Raw genomic sequence first — 20,501 nt, 5'->3', positions numbered from 1 at the left:
TGCCATTGGCCCTTCACATTATTTCCTTTGTATAATACTCCAAAACGTACCATTTGGGTCAAAATAAACCAAACCCAGAACTCTCCCCTTTCTTTTTCCCCTTTTTTATGTAGACCAGGTTTTTTTTTTTTCCTTACCGGTGACGAGTACGAGAGCCAAATTATCAGCTCCAGTGATATAAATTTTTTATTAACTTGCTGAAGGTTGGGTTTTCTTTTCTTTTTTCTTAATTATTTTTTTTATTTGATAAGAATACCATTTTAATTCATGGGTTCTGTTCCGATTTCTTTTAAACAAAGATTTTGAAGCTATTTCGTATTTTTTGTTCTTAATAATGCCATCATAATTTTAAGAAAAAGGTACATTTATCCAACTCTCCTTCAAATTCTTGTGTTTTCAATGTTCTTTTGCTGATTTTTTGGATGATTATTACGGGTGCAGGGAGTGTACGGGAAAAGAAAAAAAATGGTTCCTTTGTTTTTATCTGAGCCAAATTGGGATGCTGAAGAGGGAGATAATGAAGCTTCCAGTCAGATAGTATCGCTTTTAAGCAAATTGGGTTCGGTTATTTGGTCACTGATGGTCTCTGGAGGTCGTTCTGAGGCTCGGCTATGGCTTTGCAATGCGGTTTCGCGCTTAAGTTCAATCTCTCCTCACCATAAGAGAGATATCTTTATGAAGATGTTGACATCGAAGCCAACAAGGAAGGGTTTAGCATCTCAACTCTTGCAATTGGTTTTTGAGAAGAGGCCAAGGAAAGTTGGCTCTATCTTGGCCAACAAAAGTTACTTGCTTGAGAAGTTTTTCCAAGGCAAGTTGGGTTTTACTTTTTTGCTCTTTCTTTACTTTTTGATGGTTTGTTTAATATCTTTTGTGTGTGTGTTTTTCTCTTCACACTATTATTTTCATTAAAGGTCAATTTTCTTCCTGCGTCAGTTTCCTTATGCTCCATGTTTTAGATTAGTTCGAGTTCTGTTTAGTCATTCTTTGTCTCCAATGAATGAGCTTTTGCTTCTCTCAATTGCAGCATTGGCTTTGGAACTTTAGATTAGTATTTTATGTGTTTGGGATTTTGTTGCACTCTTTGCCCTTTGTGAAATTGAATCCCATTCTATATCAGTGGAAACAAATTGGTATCCCCAACCTAGTACTTTGTTAGCTTGTTCAAGAACCTTACAGCATTCTTGATCTTATATAATGGACTCCCTGGAATTTTAAAGGTTGAAACTACTCTGAATTTGTGATTAGATTAGTATGCTTTGTGGGATTTTGTTGCACTCATTGCCCTTTTTGAAATTGAATTGCATTCTATATCCGTGGAAACTAATTGGTATCTCCAACCTAGTTCTTTATTAGTTCGTTCAAGAACCTTCAAGCATTCTTGATCTTATATAAAGGACTGTCCGGAATTTTAGAGGTTGAAACTACTTTGAATTTGTGGTTAGATTAGTATGCTTTGTGGGATTTTGTTGCACTCTTTGCCCTTTTTGAAATTGTATTTCTTTCTGTAGCATGGAAACTAAATTGTAGCTCCAATCTATAGTAATTTATTAGCTTGTTCAAGAGACTTAAAGCATTGTTGATCATATGTAAAGCATTCACAGGAATTTTTGAGGTTGAAATTACTGTGAATCTAACGTTTCTTTCTTCCACCTTTGTTCTATTTTGCTGTTTGATTATATGTTGGTGGGATTTTGTTATACTGTTTGCCCTTTCTGAAATTGAATAGCAGCAAACTGATTGGTAGCTCCAACCTAGTTCTTTAAGCACCGTGTATATTTAGTATGAATTTTTATGGTTTTATGATTATTCTAGTAATGAATAAATAATGCAGGGAACCCGAAGCGAATAATGCAATGGTTCTCCAATTTTGGAGATGGCAGTGGATTGGAGCACAAAAAAGGCGCAAAGGCATTGTCTCAATTTGCTTTTGTAAATAGGGATATCTGTTGGGACGAGCTTGAGTGGAAGGGAAAACATGGGCAATCACCTGCAATGGTTGCCACAAAGCCTCATTATTTTCTTGACTTAGATGTCCAACGAACAGTTGAAAATTTCCTTGAAAATGTGCCTGAATTTTGGTCATCCCCTGAGTTTGCTGAATCACTAAAAGACGGGGAGATTCTTTTCATGGATACGAAGTTCTTTGTGGAACTTTTCATCGATTTAATGTATAAAGAGGATTTAGATGATATATGGGAAGTAATAAGTGAGTTTCTGAAGGAGGAATCGTTTTCATCATTGTGTCATCACCTTCTTATCATTCTTGAAGAGAGTGAATTCCGCATCTTTCTGGAGCTGCTTCTTAGATATATCAGTCCGAGGATAAAACATAAGGATTTTGGTAATTCATCTTATCTCCTAGAGTTTATACTTTGTAAGTGCGGTGATCCAGGATCCTTTGATACGCTACTTATGTTAAATGCTATCATCAATCAAAGAAGACAGCTTCTCCGGCTTGTAAATGACGAAGAGTGTCAGGACGAAAATGAGCAAGTCAAAGATATAGTATCACAAATGTGCAAAACCTCCACTAATACCTATACTTTAGCTTCGATCCTTAAAGAATGCGCCAAAGCCAAACCCATTGAAGCAATAAAATTATTGGGGCTTTATTCTTGGGTTATATATTACAGATTGTCAAAGGAATGCCAGACACCAGGATCCTGGGAAGCTTTGTTTCTGAGAAATGGGATAAGTTTCCACGAATCTGATAAATATTCTATGCTTAATAATAAAGGTCCTTTAGATGAAAATGACTCGGCAGGGGATGATAGAGCATCAAGTAGGCACAGGAAGAAAAAGAAAAGAAGAAAGAAGACAAGGTATTTTGATCATGATAGTGGATATGATGATGAGTTGCTTGATTTTGATGCTTCAGAAAGAAGGTTGGGATTACAATCTGGCGGCGGAAGTTGGTTGCTATCAATCGATGATTTTTCTACATCATGGACCAATGTGAGTCCACTGTCCTTATCTCTTTTCTTGTTTGTTTGAACTTTGAACTTCTCAATGCAGTGAAAAGTTGTTGCGACTTCGATTTCGAGATCATTCAGGTTCTTTCATGCAGTGGGGAATGTTCTTGACATGCCAAGAATTATCATAAATCTTCGAAACATGTGAATTTTGGTAGGATATATAATGGTTTAGACCACAAGTGCTACCTAAAGAGGCTTTTATTATTCCTACTGCATGATCCCGAAATGAATAACAAGGAAGAAAGAAAGGGTCGGGAAGTAGAACTTGTAATATGGAGGGGCGGGCAACACTAGATTCAAGCTGTCATTTTCTCACTTATCTTCATTTTATTTTAATATATTATTGAACCTTGTTGTCCCATCCTGTAGTTTTCTGATCATATATCGTTATGATGATGGTAGGTAGATTTGCCGGAGCATCTTTCAAACCATTGCTTGTCTACATGGATGAAGCAGCTTGCATCCCAATGGAGTAATGTGGCTAATGCTTGGTAAGGGAGCGCAGCAGAGTAATGTGTTTTTAACATCATACAGGCCTGTGTATGAACAAACGTGGGGTGTTGCAGTAGGAGGGGCTCTGTGCATTGGTCCTCAGGTTGTCCGGTGGAGACATCCCTTCTTTCCTTGGAATGTGCCTTTAAAATCGGAGCATCAAGTAGTGGAGTGGGTTGGGGGGACTTTGTATTAAGCCTTCAATTTTTCCACTGGACCCAAACAGGCACTAAAAGGGGAGCGCAGGGCAGGTTTTTGTGTACAATATTTCCCGATGGTTGTTGATTTGAATATGCAAATCTTTAGCTAATGATTGTATTTCTGTGGTTATAAATGAAATTATTTGTATACTATCAATAACGGATATTCATTTTAGGGATTCTAACCTTTGGTCAATACTGCAGGGTTTAACTTGTTGCCTCTTGAAACGTATCATTTAAAACCTAATTACGTCTACATATTAGGCTTTTGCTGATTGCAAATAGTAACCATAATTTTCACAAGGTTGGTTGAATGACTTTTACCAAGCTAGCGAGACAAAAAAGGTCCATTGATAGCCAAGAAATAAACCCCATTCGGGCTTGATTAGGAAATCATTATAAAGTATGATCAAATTGAATGGAGTACAAACCAGCATATAATTGAAATATGTTACATTGTTATAGAAACTTAAGATTATACAGAAGAGCTTCATCGCCAGACATCCGTTCTATATTCGAATCGGATGATTAAGTGGAATTAGTTGAAGAGTTGAATGGAGTACAAACCGCTACATAATTGAAATAAGTTACATTATAGATACAGAAACTTCAGATCTTACAGAGCTTCAAAATCACCAGATATCCGTTCAATACCCATATCAGATTCATTACGCCCTGAAAAGTTAAAAATGGCAATTAGCGAAGGCTAAAGAGAACGGAATGGAGGGGATTTAAATTTGATTACTACTTTATAAGACGAACAAGAAATTATTAGAATGTAAATATGTCAAAACCATAAAAATGCCTGATAAGTTTGGTCTGAACCAAAAAAGAGAAATCATCAGTATGGGAGATACAGTATGTTGTATTCATATCACTCCCAACAAAGGAAAAAAAGCCATGAAATTTTATGTTTTCCTCTAGCAGTACTGTGAGAACAAAAACTACAAGCAGCAGTTGAAACTTACCCAATGCCACGTATGTTGGCAAGCTAACATACTTCGGACATGACGTCTTTGAGGCCAAACAGTTCCGAGGCTGTAAGAAGAATAATTTCAACACATGCATCAGTTCTACAATAAAAAGGGAAGTATAATATACATATCATCATATATGTATACATCGTCAGACAATGAAGATGCTTCTGCATACCCAAGAAAACATATTAGACTGCAAAGATGAAGTTTTCTAGCAGGAAACTCCAGAGATTTAGCATGCTATATGAGGGTTGGTTCTTTAGGAACCACTAACATTTTTTAGTGATCTACAATCTAACGGGAAAAGATGATATATTTCTAGCCAGAAGTCCAAGCCAAGAATATTGACAGTACATGGTGAAGTACATCAACTTTGAACTACATGAGGGTAAAAACCTCATAACCAAATCATGCAGATTGTGAAGAACGAGTGGAACAAATCTAACCTTGAAATCCTTATAGAAGCATAAACGAATTTCCTTCACATCATGTTTTGAACAAATCACCTCCGGCGTTGCCTGGAAAGAATTCTCAATGGCAGAGACCAAGCCTCCAAGAGGATACCTTTCACTATTAGAAGGAACATATCCAGCTTCATTCAGCATTTTCTGGCATCAAATGATTGCTCATGAGATTACAAACTATAATAAAAAAGATGACAGAATCAACTTTACTCTGCAATAGCCATAGATTTCGAATGAAGAAATCTGTAACTATTCATTACACTTCTAGATACAAAACAGAAGGTAAACCATGAAGGTTAGGACCACTAGGCAAGGAAACAGAGTATCAAATGAAGGGTATAGCAGAAATAACAATAATGGAGTTAATCATTTTTGTGATCTGTTAAAATAAATGCGCAATTATATTTTCCATGCAAGTAGAAAAGATGCTAACCATTGGCTAATTGGAACTTAAATTTCAAACAGTTTTAATATTAGATACAAGCCAGCAATATTCATCTCCCTTATTTCTCATACCAAATGTAGCTGTAGATTAGACAGGGCCATGTTATACAGGCTAAGCAAACCTTACAAAAGCCCAGTCATAAGCAACACCTTTATATCAGTCCTGATCTTTCAATATAATTTTTATGCTCCTTTTGCAAATCATTATTAAACAATATGCTTATCATTATTAAACAATATGCTTACCAAAGTGGAGTTAATATTTCAGGAAAATAACTTCACTTAAAGTATGTTCCAGTAGCATAAAGGTTATATTTTGAAATAACTTCACTTAAGCAATAACTCTTATTTGAAGAACCAAGCAATGTCCTGCAGAATTCTAAAAGAACCTGCAGGTTCATTCCTTCATTGAAGAACTAAATAACTTGCTCAGAATGGCAGGGTGCAGATTACACTTTCACTAGCAAAACTATCCCAAAAATAGATCATTCAGGTTGGAAACAAAGACATGCACCATAGATCACAAGCATGAAACTAAAAGACACTTGATTTTCTCAGTTTGCATTCCATTCTAAAAAACTTCAGGAAAAGGAATAAGTGATAAATTTGACCATCATCTCATTCTATGGGCTAAATCATAGGAATATGTGTTAACCCCAACAAAGACATGCACCACCAATCACAAGCATGAAACGGAGTTACATGCACATTGCAATTTGCAACTCATGAAGATGAATATTTAGGGTACAAACTGAACAACTGAGGAACATAGGGTGGTTTCAGGGCTTTTAAGATTAATGAAGATTGTTCTAAAACATACCGTGACATTATATTTGAAGTAAACATTGAGGGCTGTTAAAAAGTAGCTGTATTCATCATGAAATACAGGAGAGGAGCAAGTTCCATGTGTTTCTGCAAGAGAAAATGTAATACTTTTAAGCACCAAACGTGAACACAGAGATAGAAGAGCACATATCAACATTTTTCCATCTAAACTTTATGCATGCATGTGATTGTTCATCAAAGCTTAATCAATTTTTTGGCTGATATATTCTTTATTAAAGCAGCACATCCACAAGGCTGCCACCAAAATTCGATGCATGGACTCAAGGAAAATATATCTAAATAAATCATCATCATTACTTGCTTAGGGACTACCACATTCTTCTCTTGTTTCAAAGGAAATATATATTGCAGTGATTAATTTTACTAATACTTCAGATAACCTTTAATACATTGCATAAGAGTACAGATCTAAGGAGAGATACGTAGAGATGATACAACTAAAGAACTATTATTGTGATATGACATAAGGTATTATAAACTTCAACTATCATCTAAAATATCCCAATACCAATCTCAATATCATTAATCATATTGATAATCAACCATGTCTCACTATAAAACATGGTAATCAGCTTTCATCTTTTTTATTATAGTCTCCTGCTCATTCACAAATTCAGTTACCAGTCTCAAAAGCTGAATGAGAAGAAAAAGATGCAACATTTGTCATTAAAGATGCAGTGAACTACTAGACACTGCATTCCTTTGTTTAGTTTTTGGCCAATGGTTAGAGTCTCAATGGTTAGCCATGTGATCCTATCATTTTCCTTCATCTGGTTTGTTAGGCTTGATCGTATGCCTTATAGCATGCCATGCATTTTATATGGTATGAGCTATTATTAAGTACTACCATTCGAATGACTGTAGAAAAGAGGGTTCAACACACTGGATGCAAATAAACTCATTATCCCTATTTGAATATCTCACACTTCTTTCCCAAATTAACTATCTATTAAATGAATGCAAGAGGTTAATCATATGATATGGCAGAAAAAAACTGAAGATACTTACCCCACTACAAATGTGCATCCCCCATGTCAACCACCATAGAAACAAAAACAAAGACCTATTAGTTTTCTGTCACCGAGGAAGGAATTGTTTAACAATATAGAGATATGCAACCAAAATCCACCTCGTGAGCCCAAAATATCCCTTTTCCACTGAAGCAAGTTGACGGGCGGCTACAATATAAGGATGGCCAGTACTTCTGAAGTGCACCCATCAATGTTGAGATCTACACACATATAGCAACAAAGCTCAAGAACTAAGCCAATTGATGTAACACGTAGACTGAATCAAATTCACAGAGCAACAAGTAGAAAGATATTTATATCTATATAATTATATGAAAAAGAAGAACTAAATATCGGGACAAGTCAGGACATACAGGAAAACAAACATGTGATGATATAATAGCTTTTAAGGTTCAACTACAACTTTTTCATAAAATCAAGCCAACCTCTTAGGTTTCAAAAAAGTTGAAAGAGGATTTGTGCATATAATTTCAAGAGACCTCTAAACTATAGATTTCTTAAAAATAGAAGGAGTAATTGAACTGAATAGTTATAAAAAGACATAAAATCACAAGTTATCATCTATGTCAACGGCACATGCTCACTCTAGGTGGGTGCAAAAGGATTTAATAAAGCAAAATATGCTTTAAAGCATCTTTATTCATGAGCAGATTCTATCAAATACAAAAGTTCTATTGCATAGGCATCATTTTGGATGCACCAATTAAATAACATAAATGACACACCTCTTTGATGTCAAATTGAGATCGAGCACAACAGGATGGCCAGGATCCATCATTATAATCTGGCCATAATCCATCTACCAACCAGATCAAAGTTTAAAAAAAAAGGATTAGAGCATTTCTTTCTTCCCCTCCCCACCCCATGTCCCTGATGAATTAACATCTTGAAAAAAAAAAGCACCATTTGCATTGCGCATTAGGGACAAATACAATAGTTGAAAAACTAAAAGCTATTAGAAACCTGCCTTCCCTTAATATAATTACTTAGAAAATAAGAATACAAAAGAAGATGCAAATTGTAAAATTAAGTTACATAGCAAAACACGTCGACGCTTTATTAATTTTCGTACAAAACTGATAATTCTATGTAATATTCCAGTGAACTTCAATCAGAATCTCTACAATTAAGATCATAGTAAAAAATTCCAAAACTTCAATCATTGCTTGCAAATCAATCTAAAGCAGCCTTTCGAACTTCTAGACGATAGTTAACATTAAAACCATACAGTTAGTATCTTCAATATACAATACAAAAAAAATAACAGTTACGTCCATAGCCAAAACACTTACGAATCGTAAATTCAGTTGGAGAATCCGAGCTGCAGGGAGAAAAAAAAAACTCAAAACTTAATTCACAACTGAAATTAGCTTCGAACAAGAAATGAAAGAATGATTTATTCACCCTCGGCAGCAGCCGTTAGAGGAGCAACAATGGCGAGTCTGGTGGCAGATGGTGCCGGGCCATTGAAGAGCCAAAGCGAAGTAGTCGAACTCCCTCTGTCGTTCAACCGCACTTCCATTAACGCCTATAATCAAACAGGTAGCTGATATTAGGGCGATGCAGAGAATGATTTGGGCAGAGAGGGACGCCATTGTCAATGTTGAGTGGTTCTTGAGATGGGGGGAGGTCAAGGATAAGTTTGCTTCTTTCAAAGGGAAAGGGGAATTTAGGAGGAAGTAGATCAGAGGAAAGATAGAGTTGTCATTTTCACCATTGTTTCTAGGCAAACTTTATTAGGTTCAGTTTTTTTCTGATTGCGAGACAATGCTGGTTTGTTATTCGTGTTTTTTTTTTTTCCTCAAATTCATGTCTGTTATTAACACTTGTTTTTCATATTCAAGTCAATTTTAATCCACATTATTTGATATTTTAATTTGATTTTAATATTTAATTTAGTAGTTAATTTTTTTCAAATTAATATCTGAGTTTCCTTTACTTATAGCATATGTTTTCTTTGTTCGATAACAACATTATTTCTTTTAATCCATGCATGACACATTTTCTTCGACCATTAAAAATAAATAATTTGTCTAGTTTCAAGTAAATTTGTTTAGATGGTACAGCTTTTAACTTCCTGGGAGAATTTAAATAAAAATATAGATTTAAAAAATTAGTTTAGATAAAAAAAGTAGTATCCATTTTCTAAACAGATCAGACTTTAAATAAGTTTTTTTTGGCTTGGGCTTGACCCGAATTTGAAAAAAATTTACATTTTTTTCATTGTTTTGCTATCATTTCGTAATTATATTACTACTATTTTATTGTTATTATTTAGATATTGTATAACTCTATTAATTTTGTTACTATTTTAAAGGTATTTACTTGTTAAGTTGCACTTATTTTAGTGTTATCTAAATATATATATATTTTAAAATATTTTTTCATTTGTTGGAAAATATTTATTTTAATGTTTTTAGTGTTTTTAATGTATTATATTTTTTAATTTATTTTTATATAAAAATAATAATATAAAAAAATTAATACGAGCGGGTTAGGTCTGGTTGGATTCGGATTTTAACATTTTTATCCGTGACGAGCTTTGACAAAATTTTAAGCTCATTTTTAGGTCTGACTAAGCCTAGGCCTAAAAAACGAACCAAAATTTTTTACTTGACGTAACCCGACTTGATCCATAGACAACTCTAATTTCAGAAATAAAACTATATTTGTTGTACCATTATACAAGTCCTTTTAACCTTTCAAAAAGTACGATAAACTTAAACCTCGAACGAATATGTTAAACACTTAAAAAGCTATCAAAATTTTAACTTATACCAATACCAAAATTTTTTATAAAAGTTAAATTTTGAGTTTACATTTCGAGCGTAATGTAGATTTTTTTGTTAAGTCCTTCGTTGTAAAGTTAATTTTTAAAATGGATTTTTTTATAAATTCCTTTTTAATTCGTATGATTTAAGAAAAGAAAGGATGACGATGGAGCTGAAGATCTTAATGATGTTCACAAACACTATAAACAAAGAGGTAATGCACATTATTTTTGTCTTGGAACATTTTCCTATTTATTTTCGCTTTAACATATATTATTTTTCTCATCTTAATATTTTTTAATCACAATTAATATTTAAATTATTTTTTATTTTTTTAAAATTGTTATTTTTGTCAGTCAAAATATTAGTCTAATTATTAACAGCTTTGGTTCATTAAAATAGAGTGAAAATACAATACATATGCACTGAGAAAAAAAATAGAAATGTACCAAATGAAACACACCGTGATAATATAACATTGTTTGATTTGCTAGAATCACGTTGTGCAAGAAATTAAAAATATATTTGAAATGACTATTTTACCTTTAATAAAAATAATAATTTATTTATAAAATTAAATTCATTATTGTTTTAAATTTGTTAATAAAATGTTATTAAAACATTTATCTAAAAGGTAATAAATATTTAAAATTATTTTTTATTAATATTTAAAACTTTACATTACAACAATATATTTAAGTATTAAAAATTAATTTCTTTAATTATCTCTCTCTCAAATAATGGGCCCAACGAATGAGAACAACGCCTACGTTATTACATCCCACCCTAAGGCTTAGTTTGGATGGGCGGTGTGTTTACCTCCAGTGAGGTTAAAAACAGCGGTGGCGATGAGATTAGTTACTGTAGCGGTGAGATTGATACTGTAGCGGTGAGATTAGAAACAGCGGTGGAGTGTGTGTTTGAATTCAAATGCAGCTGTAGCGGTGAGGTGAAAATAAAAAATGACTATTAAGGACATCATATTAGAATTGATATATAATAGAAGTTTTTAAATTATTTTACTTATATAAAATTATTAAAATATGTGAATTTATAAATTCATTTAATAAAATATTAAAATGTATCTTTTAATATTTTATTATAAATATTTTAATGAATTATATAATCAATTTAAATTATTTATTAGATAAAATGATAATAATTTTTAATTTTTTATAGTTAAATATTCTTTTATAACAATGATAAATATTATTTTCGCAAATAGTAACTTATACTTGGATCAAATTTTGAAGTATCTAAACGAATGATTTTCAATAAAAAATATATATATATTAACATAAGACATAACAAGTTTCATTATTACTAGAAATTAGGTTTTAATACAAATTTGTTTTTACAAATATTGATTCATTAAACTATTTACAATGGTTTCCCTTAACATTGCAATTTCAAGGTCACTTTCACTGTTAGAAGAACTCGATTCACCTCTATCAAAATGGCCTGAAGAGATTGGCATGTCGGGTATATTCTCAAATTGTCGAAAATCCTCATCATTTGACCAAGCATGTCTTCGAATGTAATTATGCAAAACCATTGTTGCAATAACTATTAAAACTTGCTTGTCGAATGAATAGCTTGGAATATCTCTTAATATTGGCCATTTTTTTTCCAAACTCCAAATGTTCGTTCAATCACAGAGCGTAACGAAGAATGGGAATGATTAAAATTTTCTTTTTTTGCAGATGCTCGATGATTACCTCGATGAAAGTCAGGTAAATGATGTCGTTCCCCCCTATATGGACCTAGAAAACCTGCCATTTATGGATATCCTGAATCCACAAGATAATATTTTCCTACAAAAAAGTAAAACATAATATCAGTTTAAAAATAAATTTAAAATTTTAATATTGTTTTTTATGTAAAGATTAATTAAAAAATTAATGTTCAACCTGGTGGAGGGTGTGGAAACTTTAACTGTTGTTTTCTAAGTGCTTGCAAAAAAATTCTACTGTCATGTGCTGTTCCTTCCCAACCAGGAAATGCAAAAATAAAGCACATGTTGAAGTCACAAACTGCCATAATATTTTGAGTTGGTTCACCTTTCCGCCCGATATAAGGTATTTGACAAGAAGGCGAAATGCATGCTTTTATGTGTGTTCCATCTATGGCCCCAATACAATCCTTTAAAATAAATACAAGTAATGAGATAAAAGTTAGAAATAATTTATATTTTAAAAATATAAAGATTGTGTAAATTTTACCTTAAAGTGAGGCCAATATCTTGTATCATGTCGAATATGGTTCGGTACTTCCTCGAATTGACCTTCAATTGGTTTAATCGTGTCTATTCCCATTCGAGCAAATATATGTAACATATCAGTAAAAATTCGACTAACGGTTTCCCCAAATCGTTGAAATCACTCTGCTGCATTTGAATTTGATTCTCTATTTCGAAGAATATACAATGATAATGCTAACTTCTCCATTGCAGATACCTTCCCATGCTTTAAGCCATAATTTGTTTGCAAATCATGCAACAAGCTGTGAAATATATTTTTTAGCATCCTAAAACTATTCATGCAACGATCATCATGCCCATTTAATTCTTCGTCCACCCACATTTGACCTGTATAATTTAAATCCATACGCGGTTGCTTAGTAAAATAAGTTTCATGGTGTAGCAATACACTGCTTAACACTTGTTCTTCCTCTTCATGATAATTGTTGTGCTGAACTTGTGTAACAATTGTGGCTATTCTTCGTTGAGCTTCTTCACTTAATTCAGGGGTATCATAATTCATATAAAAACTATTATACATATTGTTAAATTCATCCATAACTTGAAAAAGTAATCAAATAAAAATAAATTAATAACTTGTGACATTCTATACAACATAAAAAATTGAATAAAATCATAGCTAAAAATACCAAACATAAAAAATGTAACACCCCTACAGCCGAGACCGTCGCCAGAGTCGAGCTTGAGGTGTTAATAAACCTAATTTTATCATTCGGACAATTTTAAACCATTGACTTCAACATTTATATTAAGCTGTTCATCTGCGTCACGGTCACTAAAAAAATCATATCTTGAGTTAAAAACTCGAAATTAAGATCCATAAATTTTTCCGGAAACTAGACTCATATATCTATTTACTAATTTTTTTATTGAATTTTTGGTTTAGCCAATTAGTACAGTTTATTAGTTAAAGTTTCCCCTGATTCAGGACTCGACAGCTATGACCCCTGTTCACTACGAATCATTTTTCTCTCTTTAAAAAATACAAATGACTATACCACTTGTTTCTATTAAAAGTAGACTGAATAAGAAATCTTCACATATAAAGTATGCCTCTTAATTATTTTTGTACAATTTTTAATGAATTTTCAACATCAAAACAGGGGATCCAGAAATCGCTCTGGGCCTGTTTCGCAAAAACTTAAATATCTTATAAAATACCTCTCATTTGCTCATTTCGTTTCTTTCATATGAAAATAGACTCATCAAGCTTCAATTTTATAATTATTCGTCATCTAATCCTGTCTCTACTATTTTTAGTGATTTTTCAACCTCACGTCATTGCTGCTGCAGGATTCTGTTTTATAACAAAGTTCACCTTTTTTATGAATTTTCAAGGACTAGGTAGTACATTAAACATACGTGACATATAGACATAGCCGAATTTCCTATCCATAGCAGCCCATATTCTACATGAAAATCAGATTATTACCTTCGATTTTACCCTTTTTACAATTAAGTCCCCTTTTTAGGAGTTTTCACATAAAATCAGTAGGTACAAGTTGTTAAACACACACTAACACATCATATTCCTTCATTATTCATCAAAATACAATTATGTCACACACGGGTAAATTTTCATACATGCATTCTAGCTCAAAATATTACTAAAAATGATAGAATATGCTTTCTAGATTTTAAAATCGAAAAGAACATTAAAAATGGGCATGGAAATCACTTACAATCAAGACTTGAAATGTTGAAAACCCTAGCTATGGTGTTAGGAGAATTTCAGCAGCTTCTATGGAGAAGATGAGCAGATTTTTTTGTGTTATTTTCCTTTTTTAATGGCTATATTTACCATTTGACAAAAATATCCTTAATGCCTTTCTTTATAATCTTTTATGTACAAGCCCATTTTTGTCCAAAATTTTAGAAATTGGTAAATTTGCTATTTAAAGCCTCGTAATTAATATTCCAAATCAATTTCATACTAAAAACTTCTAGAATTCAAGTTTTGCAACTTATTCCATTTAGTCCCTAATTTCAAATTAAGCACTTTACGTATAGAATTTCTTCACGAAATTCTCACACAGTCATGCATTCATATCATAAACTTCAAAATAATTATAAAATAATTATGTCTATCTTGGATTTATGGTCACGAAACCACTATTCCGATTAGGCCCTAATTCGGGATATTATAAAAAATATGATACATTAGGTTTACGTATAAAAAAGTAAATCATACATTAGTTTTGCATATAAAAAAGTAGATAATACATTAGGTTCACATATAAAAAAGTAGATCATACATTAGTTTTGCAAATGAAAAAGTATATCATACATTAGTTTTACATATAAAAAACTAGCATAGTTATATTACAATAATAATTCTAAGGAGCTTATGGTGGAAGTGGTGGATGGTATGGTTGGAAGGGGAATGAGGATGTTGCTACCAAGGATGAAAATGATGCAATCGGATTTTGTTCAGCATACTCACGTCGAAGCCACCAAACTCTAACATCTGGATCTAAGTTCAAAAACACTTCTCGTTTCACCTGTATTTGGAACATTTTGATGGCAAAATAGTACAGTTCATCTTTTTTTGGAATTTCATCTTCCAAATCACGCAAAGCATCCATTGCATTTGAAATAAAATATTCAGAGTGAGGAAAAATAATTTCATTCACTGACTTCCTTGGACTAGCCATACTCTCACACAATTTCTCAATATGAGTAGCTAATGAATTTATTGATGATTTTCTACTTGAACTTGATTTTTTTCCTTTACCGTGTACAACCCCAAGTGTTTCCTTTCTTCGATTAGGAGTTTCATGAGAAGGGTTTGATGGTACCTTATTAGGAGGGATATCTTCATTCTAATTGCTATTTTCATCTGAATCACCAAATCCCTCATTAGGTGTATCATCTCCCATAGGAACCCCACTTGGAAAAACACCAGACGAATGTGCCCATGCATTCTCTCCAGTGGCTACAATGCCACCAAACATTTGCCAAATTAAATCATTCAATCGTGGTTCAATTCCTTTCTTCTTAAATCCTTTAAAATCAGGATTTTCCTACATAAAATGTTAAATGTTAAAGTTATACTCAGATTTCTATATTTGTAAATGATTAATTTCAATAAACTTTATGCATTAAAATAATGACAATGTTAACACTAACCTGTATTTTTTCAGCCCACCATTCTTCGGTGGCATCGACCGTCCTTTTAGATGGACACCATCCAATACCTGTAGAGTCCTTAAGCAACTCCCTCCATAACCTCCATTCCTTTTTTAATGTATCCCACTTATTTTTCAATTGAGGTTTTCCATAATTTTTTTGTGTTTTTGCTTGAAAAAGAGCAACAACATTTTCCCATCCTTTTGAGTTTAGATGAGTTGTCGGTCTATTACCAGCATTGACTTTATTCACGCAAAGTTCACAAAATATCAACGTCAGCTCGTCATCCCAAACAGCTTTTGTTGCTAAGGTACTATTTCCCTCCACAAATTTTCGTGTCTTTACCATCTATTATTATTATTTTGAAATCAATAGGGCATTAAATAACACAAGTATAAGCATAAATCAGTATGTAAGCATAAATCAGTAATACAATAGGGCACTAGACAGCAAAAATGAAATCAATATGTCCTACTTTGGACAGCATAAATCAGTAAATAAAACAGGGCATTAAATAACAAATAACTTGTGCAGATACATATAACTCCATCAAACAAGTGTAAGCATAAAGAATCTTCCAAAATGAGATACAATTCATGTGTCATGTAGATATGAAAATAAAAAAAGAAGAAAGTACAAAAGCCATATTACCGACAGGAAAATTTCACTCAATAGAGCAAAGAACAAGCCATACCTCCAACTATAAATAGTGTTCCTGTTATCCAAAAGTTAGCATACATCCTGTTATTCATGTTTTTTCATGCCTATGGCCTTCAACTGTATGCATTCAATATTACTAATTAACTTTAGAGGCAGTAATTCACCAAAGATGCATTCTTACAATAATTCTGGCGATAGCAGAGTAGCTAAGAATTATATCAATGCCATGTAGGTGATCAATTACTTACAGTTCCAAACACAACACCGTCGAAGGCAGTATGATACTCAAAATTTGGAGTTGGAAACTCAGGAGTGGGATAAGCAAAAGTAAGAGGAAGCTCAGGGTAGCTTAAAATGATGTACCTACAACAGAAAAGTAACTCAAGCATTAAGATTACCAATCATATTTAAATTTATTTACTTTATGAACCGAAAAGGCTAACATGTTTAATTGAATTGTGGATGGTAATGAATTATATGTTAAGAGTTCATAGAGAATGATAAATGACAATTGTATTTCGAAGAAGCAAGGGTAAATGATATGAGTATGAATCTAGTAATGGCTAAGTGTGATAGCCGAATGTGCTATGAATTAATATAAGTGAATGGTAACTTAAATATATTGTATCATGTAATGACCGAATGCATTATGAAATTGGATATTAGTCAATGCTATAAAGTGAATGAAATTACTATGTGTGATATTCAGGCTAAGAGCCTAGCAGGCTAGTTACCGTTGAAATGAATTCGGGTTAAATCTAGCAGGCTAAGTGCCGTTGAATTATTCCGAGCATGATATTAATGATATACCTACAAGGTAGTGATATACCTAAAGGTATGAAAACAATAGGAATGCAAACAACCTAGCATGCTCAATAATAATCTCAGTGGAGATATACCAAAATTTTCTAGTTCAGTTAAATTTGTTCATACAGGGAATAGCTTACTTCAAAACAAAAATTAAATGAAAATTTGCTCAAATAATTTAAAAGAAATCAGAAATAAAGTAAATTATGCTAAATCAAAGCAAGATAGGATCATAAATTAGTAATGTCTATCACAGAACTCAGATCAAAAGAAATTATTAAGCTGAAACCTATAAAAAAACACTAAAGAGTTTTCCAAACTCAGATCAAACTCAGATCAAAAGACATTATTGAGCTGAAACCTATAAAAAAGCAGTAAAGAGTTTTCCGAACTCAGATCAAACTCAGATCAAAAGACATTATTAAGCTGAAACCTATCAAAAAAGCACTAATATATACACAAGTATATATGTAGGTTCCATATTTCATATTCTCCATAGACTGGTAATATTCAGATACAAATAGTCGTGGCATGGTTGAATCTAGATTTTTTTTTTTAAATCAAACTTCATATAGCAAAGACTTACTTGGACTCTTTCTTCCAGGTAGTCGATACCTTGGTTGTTTCACAATGTTCTTCAAAGATTTATGATCACTCTTATTCATACGTTTAAGAGAAGGAAAACAAAACAAGATCAGTTTTAGACACATTGTACATAAAATACTACTAGAGGAGCAGAACCACTAAGAAACATTCCATGATAAATAAAATTACCTGATTAACTATCTCCAGCTTGCGTTGCACACCTGCAATAATTAATGATAATTAGAAATCCACTATGTATGATCATCTAGGAAATAAACAGCACAATAGACAAGGGTAAAAACTAGATCAAGCTCTCTATAACAAATATCATTAGTAAACTATTTAAACATTAGTACATATTCTACAATCTATCACGTGTGATTGTGCCCATAGATGCATTTGACTTTAGAGAAAGATTGCCAGTGAGCCCTGCATTCGGTAGAACCCCAGAAAACCTCCTAGCAGATTGCTGCTCCAATTTTTGTCTCACCCCAACTACAAGCATGCAAATTAGAGATTAGCCATATAAGAACCAAATAACAGAACCCCTCCAGAATAAAGGACAAAAATGGTTGTATATTAGAACAAACCAGGTGGAAGAGTTCTAGAAACAGGTGCTCTAGGACGTACAGAGGGTGGAACATAAAGGCAACTCTGCACATCATAAGGAAGCCTAATGGTAAAGCACTTGCTACAACATAAATGTCATTTGACCTCATAAACGAACAAATAGAAACATTATTAACACAAAAAAAAAACTACCTGAAAGAAAGGATGTTGAAGGGCCTCAGCAGCAGTTGGCCTTCTGCAAGGATCCAACGAACAGAGAGACTAATCTGGCCATGAATCTTCAGTTGGAGTGCCTACTACACTGCAAATATTGTAAATTTCATCTGCTTCACTGCACACATAATAGTAATGAAGGGTTAGCATCAATCCTGTGACTAACCAGGAAAATATCTAATATTGCCACAAATTAGAAAAACATAATTGAATATCATCTAATAACTACAAAAATGCAAGGTAATGTATGGTCTCGAGAAGAAACAGAGAATATGGGAATGAAAAGAAATTACTTACAGAGAGCATCAAGAAGAAACTGAAAGACTTTGCGCTTCATAGGCTTGTCGATTGTCAGAGGAGTTGAAGAGCTTTCGCAGTTATCTGTCAATGAATTTGGTTGTTTTCTTCTCAAATCTGAAAACAAATAAGATTGGGGAAGAACTTAGGCCAAAATTTAAAGGATAAAATGGTAAAATGATATAAATAGAAGTATGAGCATTTTCCCAGTTGCCTTTAACTACTGCTCTTTGCTTCAGTCCCGTTTCACTGTTGCAGTGAGATTGAATTTCTTTTTCACTGCACTGGACTGGTGAACCAAGCAGCAGACTAGTGAGGTTGAGTACCCCAACTGTACTTCACTAGTGAAAAAAACTCATCCAAAGGCAGCTTAAGTCTATTTAAAATAAAATAAAATATGCCGTAAATATTTATATTTTAAAAAAATTAAATTTTATTTCTATATTTTTATTTTTTATTTCAATATTTATATTCAACTGTTATTACTGTTAACTTTTTTTGTTAAAATCAAATTCCTTACAATATTGTTTTTTAATTACATGGCTATCAAATAAGTATTTTTTATATTAAAATGTCGTAACAATAAATTTAACAATGTTAATAGTTGGACCTACATTTTGAATTTAAAAAGTAAATGGACTAAATTCCTAGAGATAAAATTATAAGGACTAAATTCTAAATTTTTGAAAAGTACATGGATTTATAACATATTGTAACCTAAAAAAGACTTAACCCACAAATTAGTACTTAAGCTATATCATTTTTCTTAAGTTAGTATCTAAACTATTCTTTTATTACTCATTTTACACCAAAATATTATATCTATTAGAAAATTTTAACTAATAATAAACCATCGTGTTATATAATTAAAAATAATAATTCTTTTATTTTCTTTTACATTAATTCTTTTTCTCTCTCTATTTTTTCCCTTTCTTCTTTTATAATATTTGACAATGCTAACAATGCTCGAAGTTCGCCCTTTCAAGGTCAAGATATTGGTGGTTATTTTTATTCAAATATGTCTGCTTGTTTGATCTGACGGGATTGAAAAAGTTATTTCATCGATCAAAATCAATGTTTTCATAAACAAATTGGCTATTTAGAGTGTGTGGGAATTGGTTGGGGTACCGATCCCAAGATAGGGTTAAACCAATTAATCCACAAATTGATACAAACCAATTGAACTAGTCTCTTTTTTTAAAATATTTTTTTTTATTTTTATGAACCGTTGAACCTAAAGTAGTTTAGATACCACATGATAAAAAAAATTAGATACTAATTTGAAAAAATTAATATAATTTAAGTATTAATTTATGTGTTAAACTTTTTTAAGAAAAACTTAATGATTTTGACTAACGAATAAGTTAATAAAATTATAAACTTAAAAAAACAATAATTTAGAAATCATTTGCGAAAAAAAAAATTTAAGTAGAAATTAAATAACCCAATCTATTTATACATAAATCATGATTGTTATCATTATTGTTGGTTGTAGGGGTAGAGTCGGGAATGATGTTCAAATGTAGGTTATGTTTTAAAGGTTCTCATTCATACTCTCTCAACGTTTTTGTGCAGAGTAGCTTATAATTTGACTACCGAACATTTTAGAAGGTGATTCATCCGGTGATGGATGGTATAGGATGCTGAAAATGGACTCTCTTATTCGGAATTCGGAATGTAATTGGTGGTACCATGCTTAATGGTGTTATTTCTTTATTCTTTCGTTTTATAGTTCTTGTAGTATGCTAGACAGCGGTGAGGTAAAAAAAATAAAAAA

General features: G+C 32.3%; 3 protein-coding genes across 5 annotated transcripts; 1 reads left to right on the top strand and 2 right to left on the bottom strand.

Moving 5' to 3' along the window:
* Nucleotides 1-6: 6 nt before the first annotated feature.
* LOC107924131 (uncharacterized) lies at nucleotides 7-3,866 on the top strand. 2 transcript variants are annotated; one of them, XM_016854433.2, is made up of 4 exons: nucleotides 7-203; nucleotides 442-811; nucleotides 1,835-2,958; nucleotides 3,381-3,866. In XM_016854433.2, the coding sequence occupies exons 2-4, from the start codon at nucleotides 466-468 to the stop codon at nucleotides 3,471-3,473; spliced, it is 1,563 nt and encodes a 520-aa protein (XP_016709922.1). In that variant the 5' UTR covers nucleotides 7-203; nucleotides 442-465; the 3' UTR covers nucleotides 3,474-3,866. The 2 variants fall into 2 exon arrangements, with proteins under 2 accessions (XP_016709922.1, XP_016709923.1); XM_016854434.2 differs by having other exon boundaries at nucleotides 7-359.
* Nucleotides 3,867-4,089: 223 nt separating this feature from the next.
* Nucleotides 4,090-9,427, bottom strand: LOC107924132 (ribonuclease 2). Of its 2 annotated transcripts, XM_016854435.2 has the most exons (9): nucleotides 8,837-9,427; nucleotides 8,725-8,753; nucleotides 8,158-8,231; nucleotides 7,531-7,632; nucleotides 7,410-7,413; nucleotides 6,376-6,467; nucleotides 5,094-5,255; nucleotides 4,639-4,708; nucleotides 4,090-4,345 (listed from the first exon to the last, which is right to left on the bottom strand). In XM_016854435.2, the coding sequence occupies exons 1-9, from the start codon at nucleotides 9,025-9,027 to the stop codon at nucleotides 4,287-4,289; spliced, it is 783 nt and encodes a 260-aa protein (XP_016709924.1). In that variant the 5' UTR covers nucleotides 9,028-9,427; the 3' UTR covers nucleotides 4,090-4,286. The 2 variants fall into 2 exon arrangements, with proteins under 2 accessions (XP_016709924.1, XP_016709925.1); XM_016854436.2 differs by lacking the exon at nucleotides 8,158-8,231 and having other exon boundaries at nucleotides 8,837-9,344.
* A 5,273-nt stretch (nucleotides 9,428-14,700) lies between these two features.
* Nucleotides 14,701-18,764, bottom strand: LOC107923444 (uncharacterized). Its single transcript, XM_041082027.1, has 10 exons — nucleotides 18,725-18,764; nucleotides 18,547-18,604; nucleotides 18,407-18,449; nucleotides 18,235-18,298; nucleotides 18,020-18,139; nucleotides 17,834-17,865; nucleotides 17,675-17,715; nucleotides 16,501-16,615; nucleotides 15,593-15,940; nucleotides 14,701-15,486 (listed from the first exon to the last, which is right to left on the bottom strand). The coding sequence occupies exons 1-10, from the start codon at nucleotides 18,762-18,764 to the stop codon at nucleotides 15,286-15,288; spliced, it is 1,062 nt and encodes a 353-aa protein (XP_040937961.1). The 3' UTR covers nucleotides 14,701-15,285.
* Nucleotides 18,765-20,501: the final 1,737 nt, after the last annotated feature.

This window comes from Gossypium hirsutum, chromosome A11 (genome assembly GCF_007990345.1).
Source record: "Gossypium hirsutum isolate 1008001.06 chromosome A11, Gossypium_hirsutum_v2.1, whole genome shotgun sequence".
Classification (NCBI taxonomy): domain Eukaryota; kingdom Viridiplantae; phylum Streptophyta; class Magnoliopsida; order Malvales; family Malvaceae; genus Gossypium; species Gossypium hirsutum.
Note: the sequence above shows the minus strand (reverse complement) of the source record. Positions and strands in the feature narration are given on the sequence as shown.

What these genes read in the sequence shown, in the direction of transcription:
- LOC107924131 (XM_016854433.2), top strand. Translation starts at nt 466, where the DNA reads ATGGTTCCTTTGTTTTTATCTGAGCCAAATTGGGATGCTGAAGAGGGA. An exon ending in GCTTGAGAAGTTTTTCCAAG is followed by an intron (nt 812 to 1,834) that starts GCAAGTTGGGTT and finishes TAAATAATGCAG; the next exon opens with GGAACCCGAAGCGAATAATG. An exon ending in TTTCTACATCATGGACCAAT is followed by an intron (nt 2,959 to 3,380) that starts GTGAGTCCACTG and finishes TGATGATGGTAG; the next exon opens with GTAGATTTGCCGGAGCATCT.
- LOC107924132 (XM_016854435.2), bottom strand. Translation starts at nt 9,027, where the DNA reads ATGGCGTCCCTCTCTGCCCAAATCATTCTCTGCATCGCCCTAATATCA. An exon ending in TCCAACTGAATTTACGATTC is followed by an intron (nt 8,232 to 8,724) that starts GTAAGTGTTTTG and finishes TCTGGTTGGTAG; the next exon opens with ATGGATTATGGCCAGATTAT. An exon ending in CTCAATTTGACATCAAAGAG is followed by an intron (nt 7,633 to 8,157) that starts GTGTGTCATTTA and finishes ATATGTGTGTAG; the next exon opens with ATCTCAACATTGATGGGTGC.
- LOC107923444 (XM_041082027.1), bottom strand. Translation starts at nt 18,764, where the DNA reads ATGAAGCGCAAAGTCTTTCAGTTTCTTCTTGATGCTCTCT. An exon ending in TCATTACTATTATGTGTGCA is followed by an intron (nt 18,450 to 18,546) that starts GTGAAGCAGATG and finishes GGATCCTTGCAG; the next exon opens with AAGGCCAACTGCTGCTGAGG. An exon ending in TTCAACATCCTTTCTTTCAG is followed by an intron (nt 18,299 to 18,406) that starts GTAGTTTTTTTT and finishes TATGATGTGCAG; the next exon opens with AGTTGCCTTTATGTTCCACC.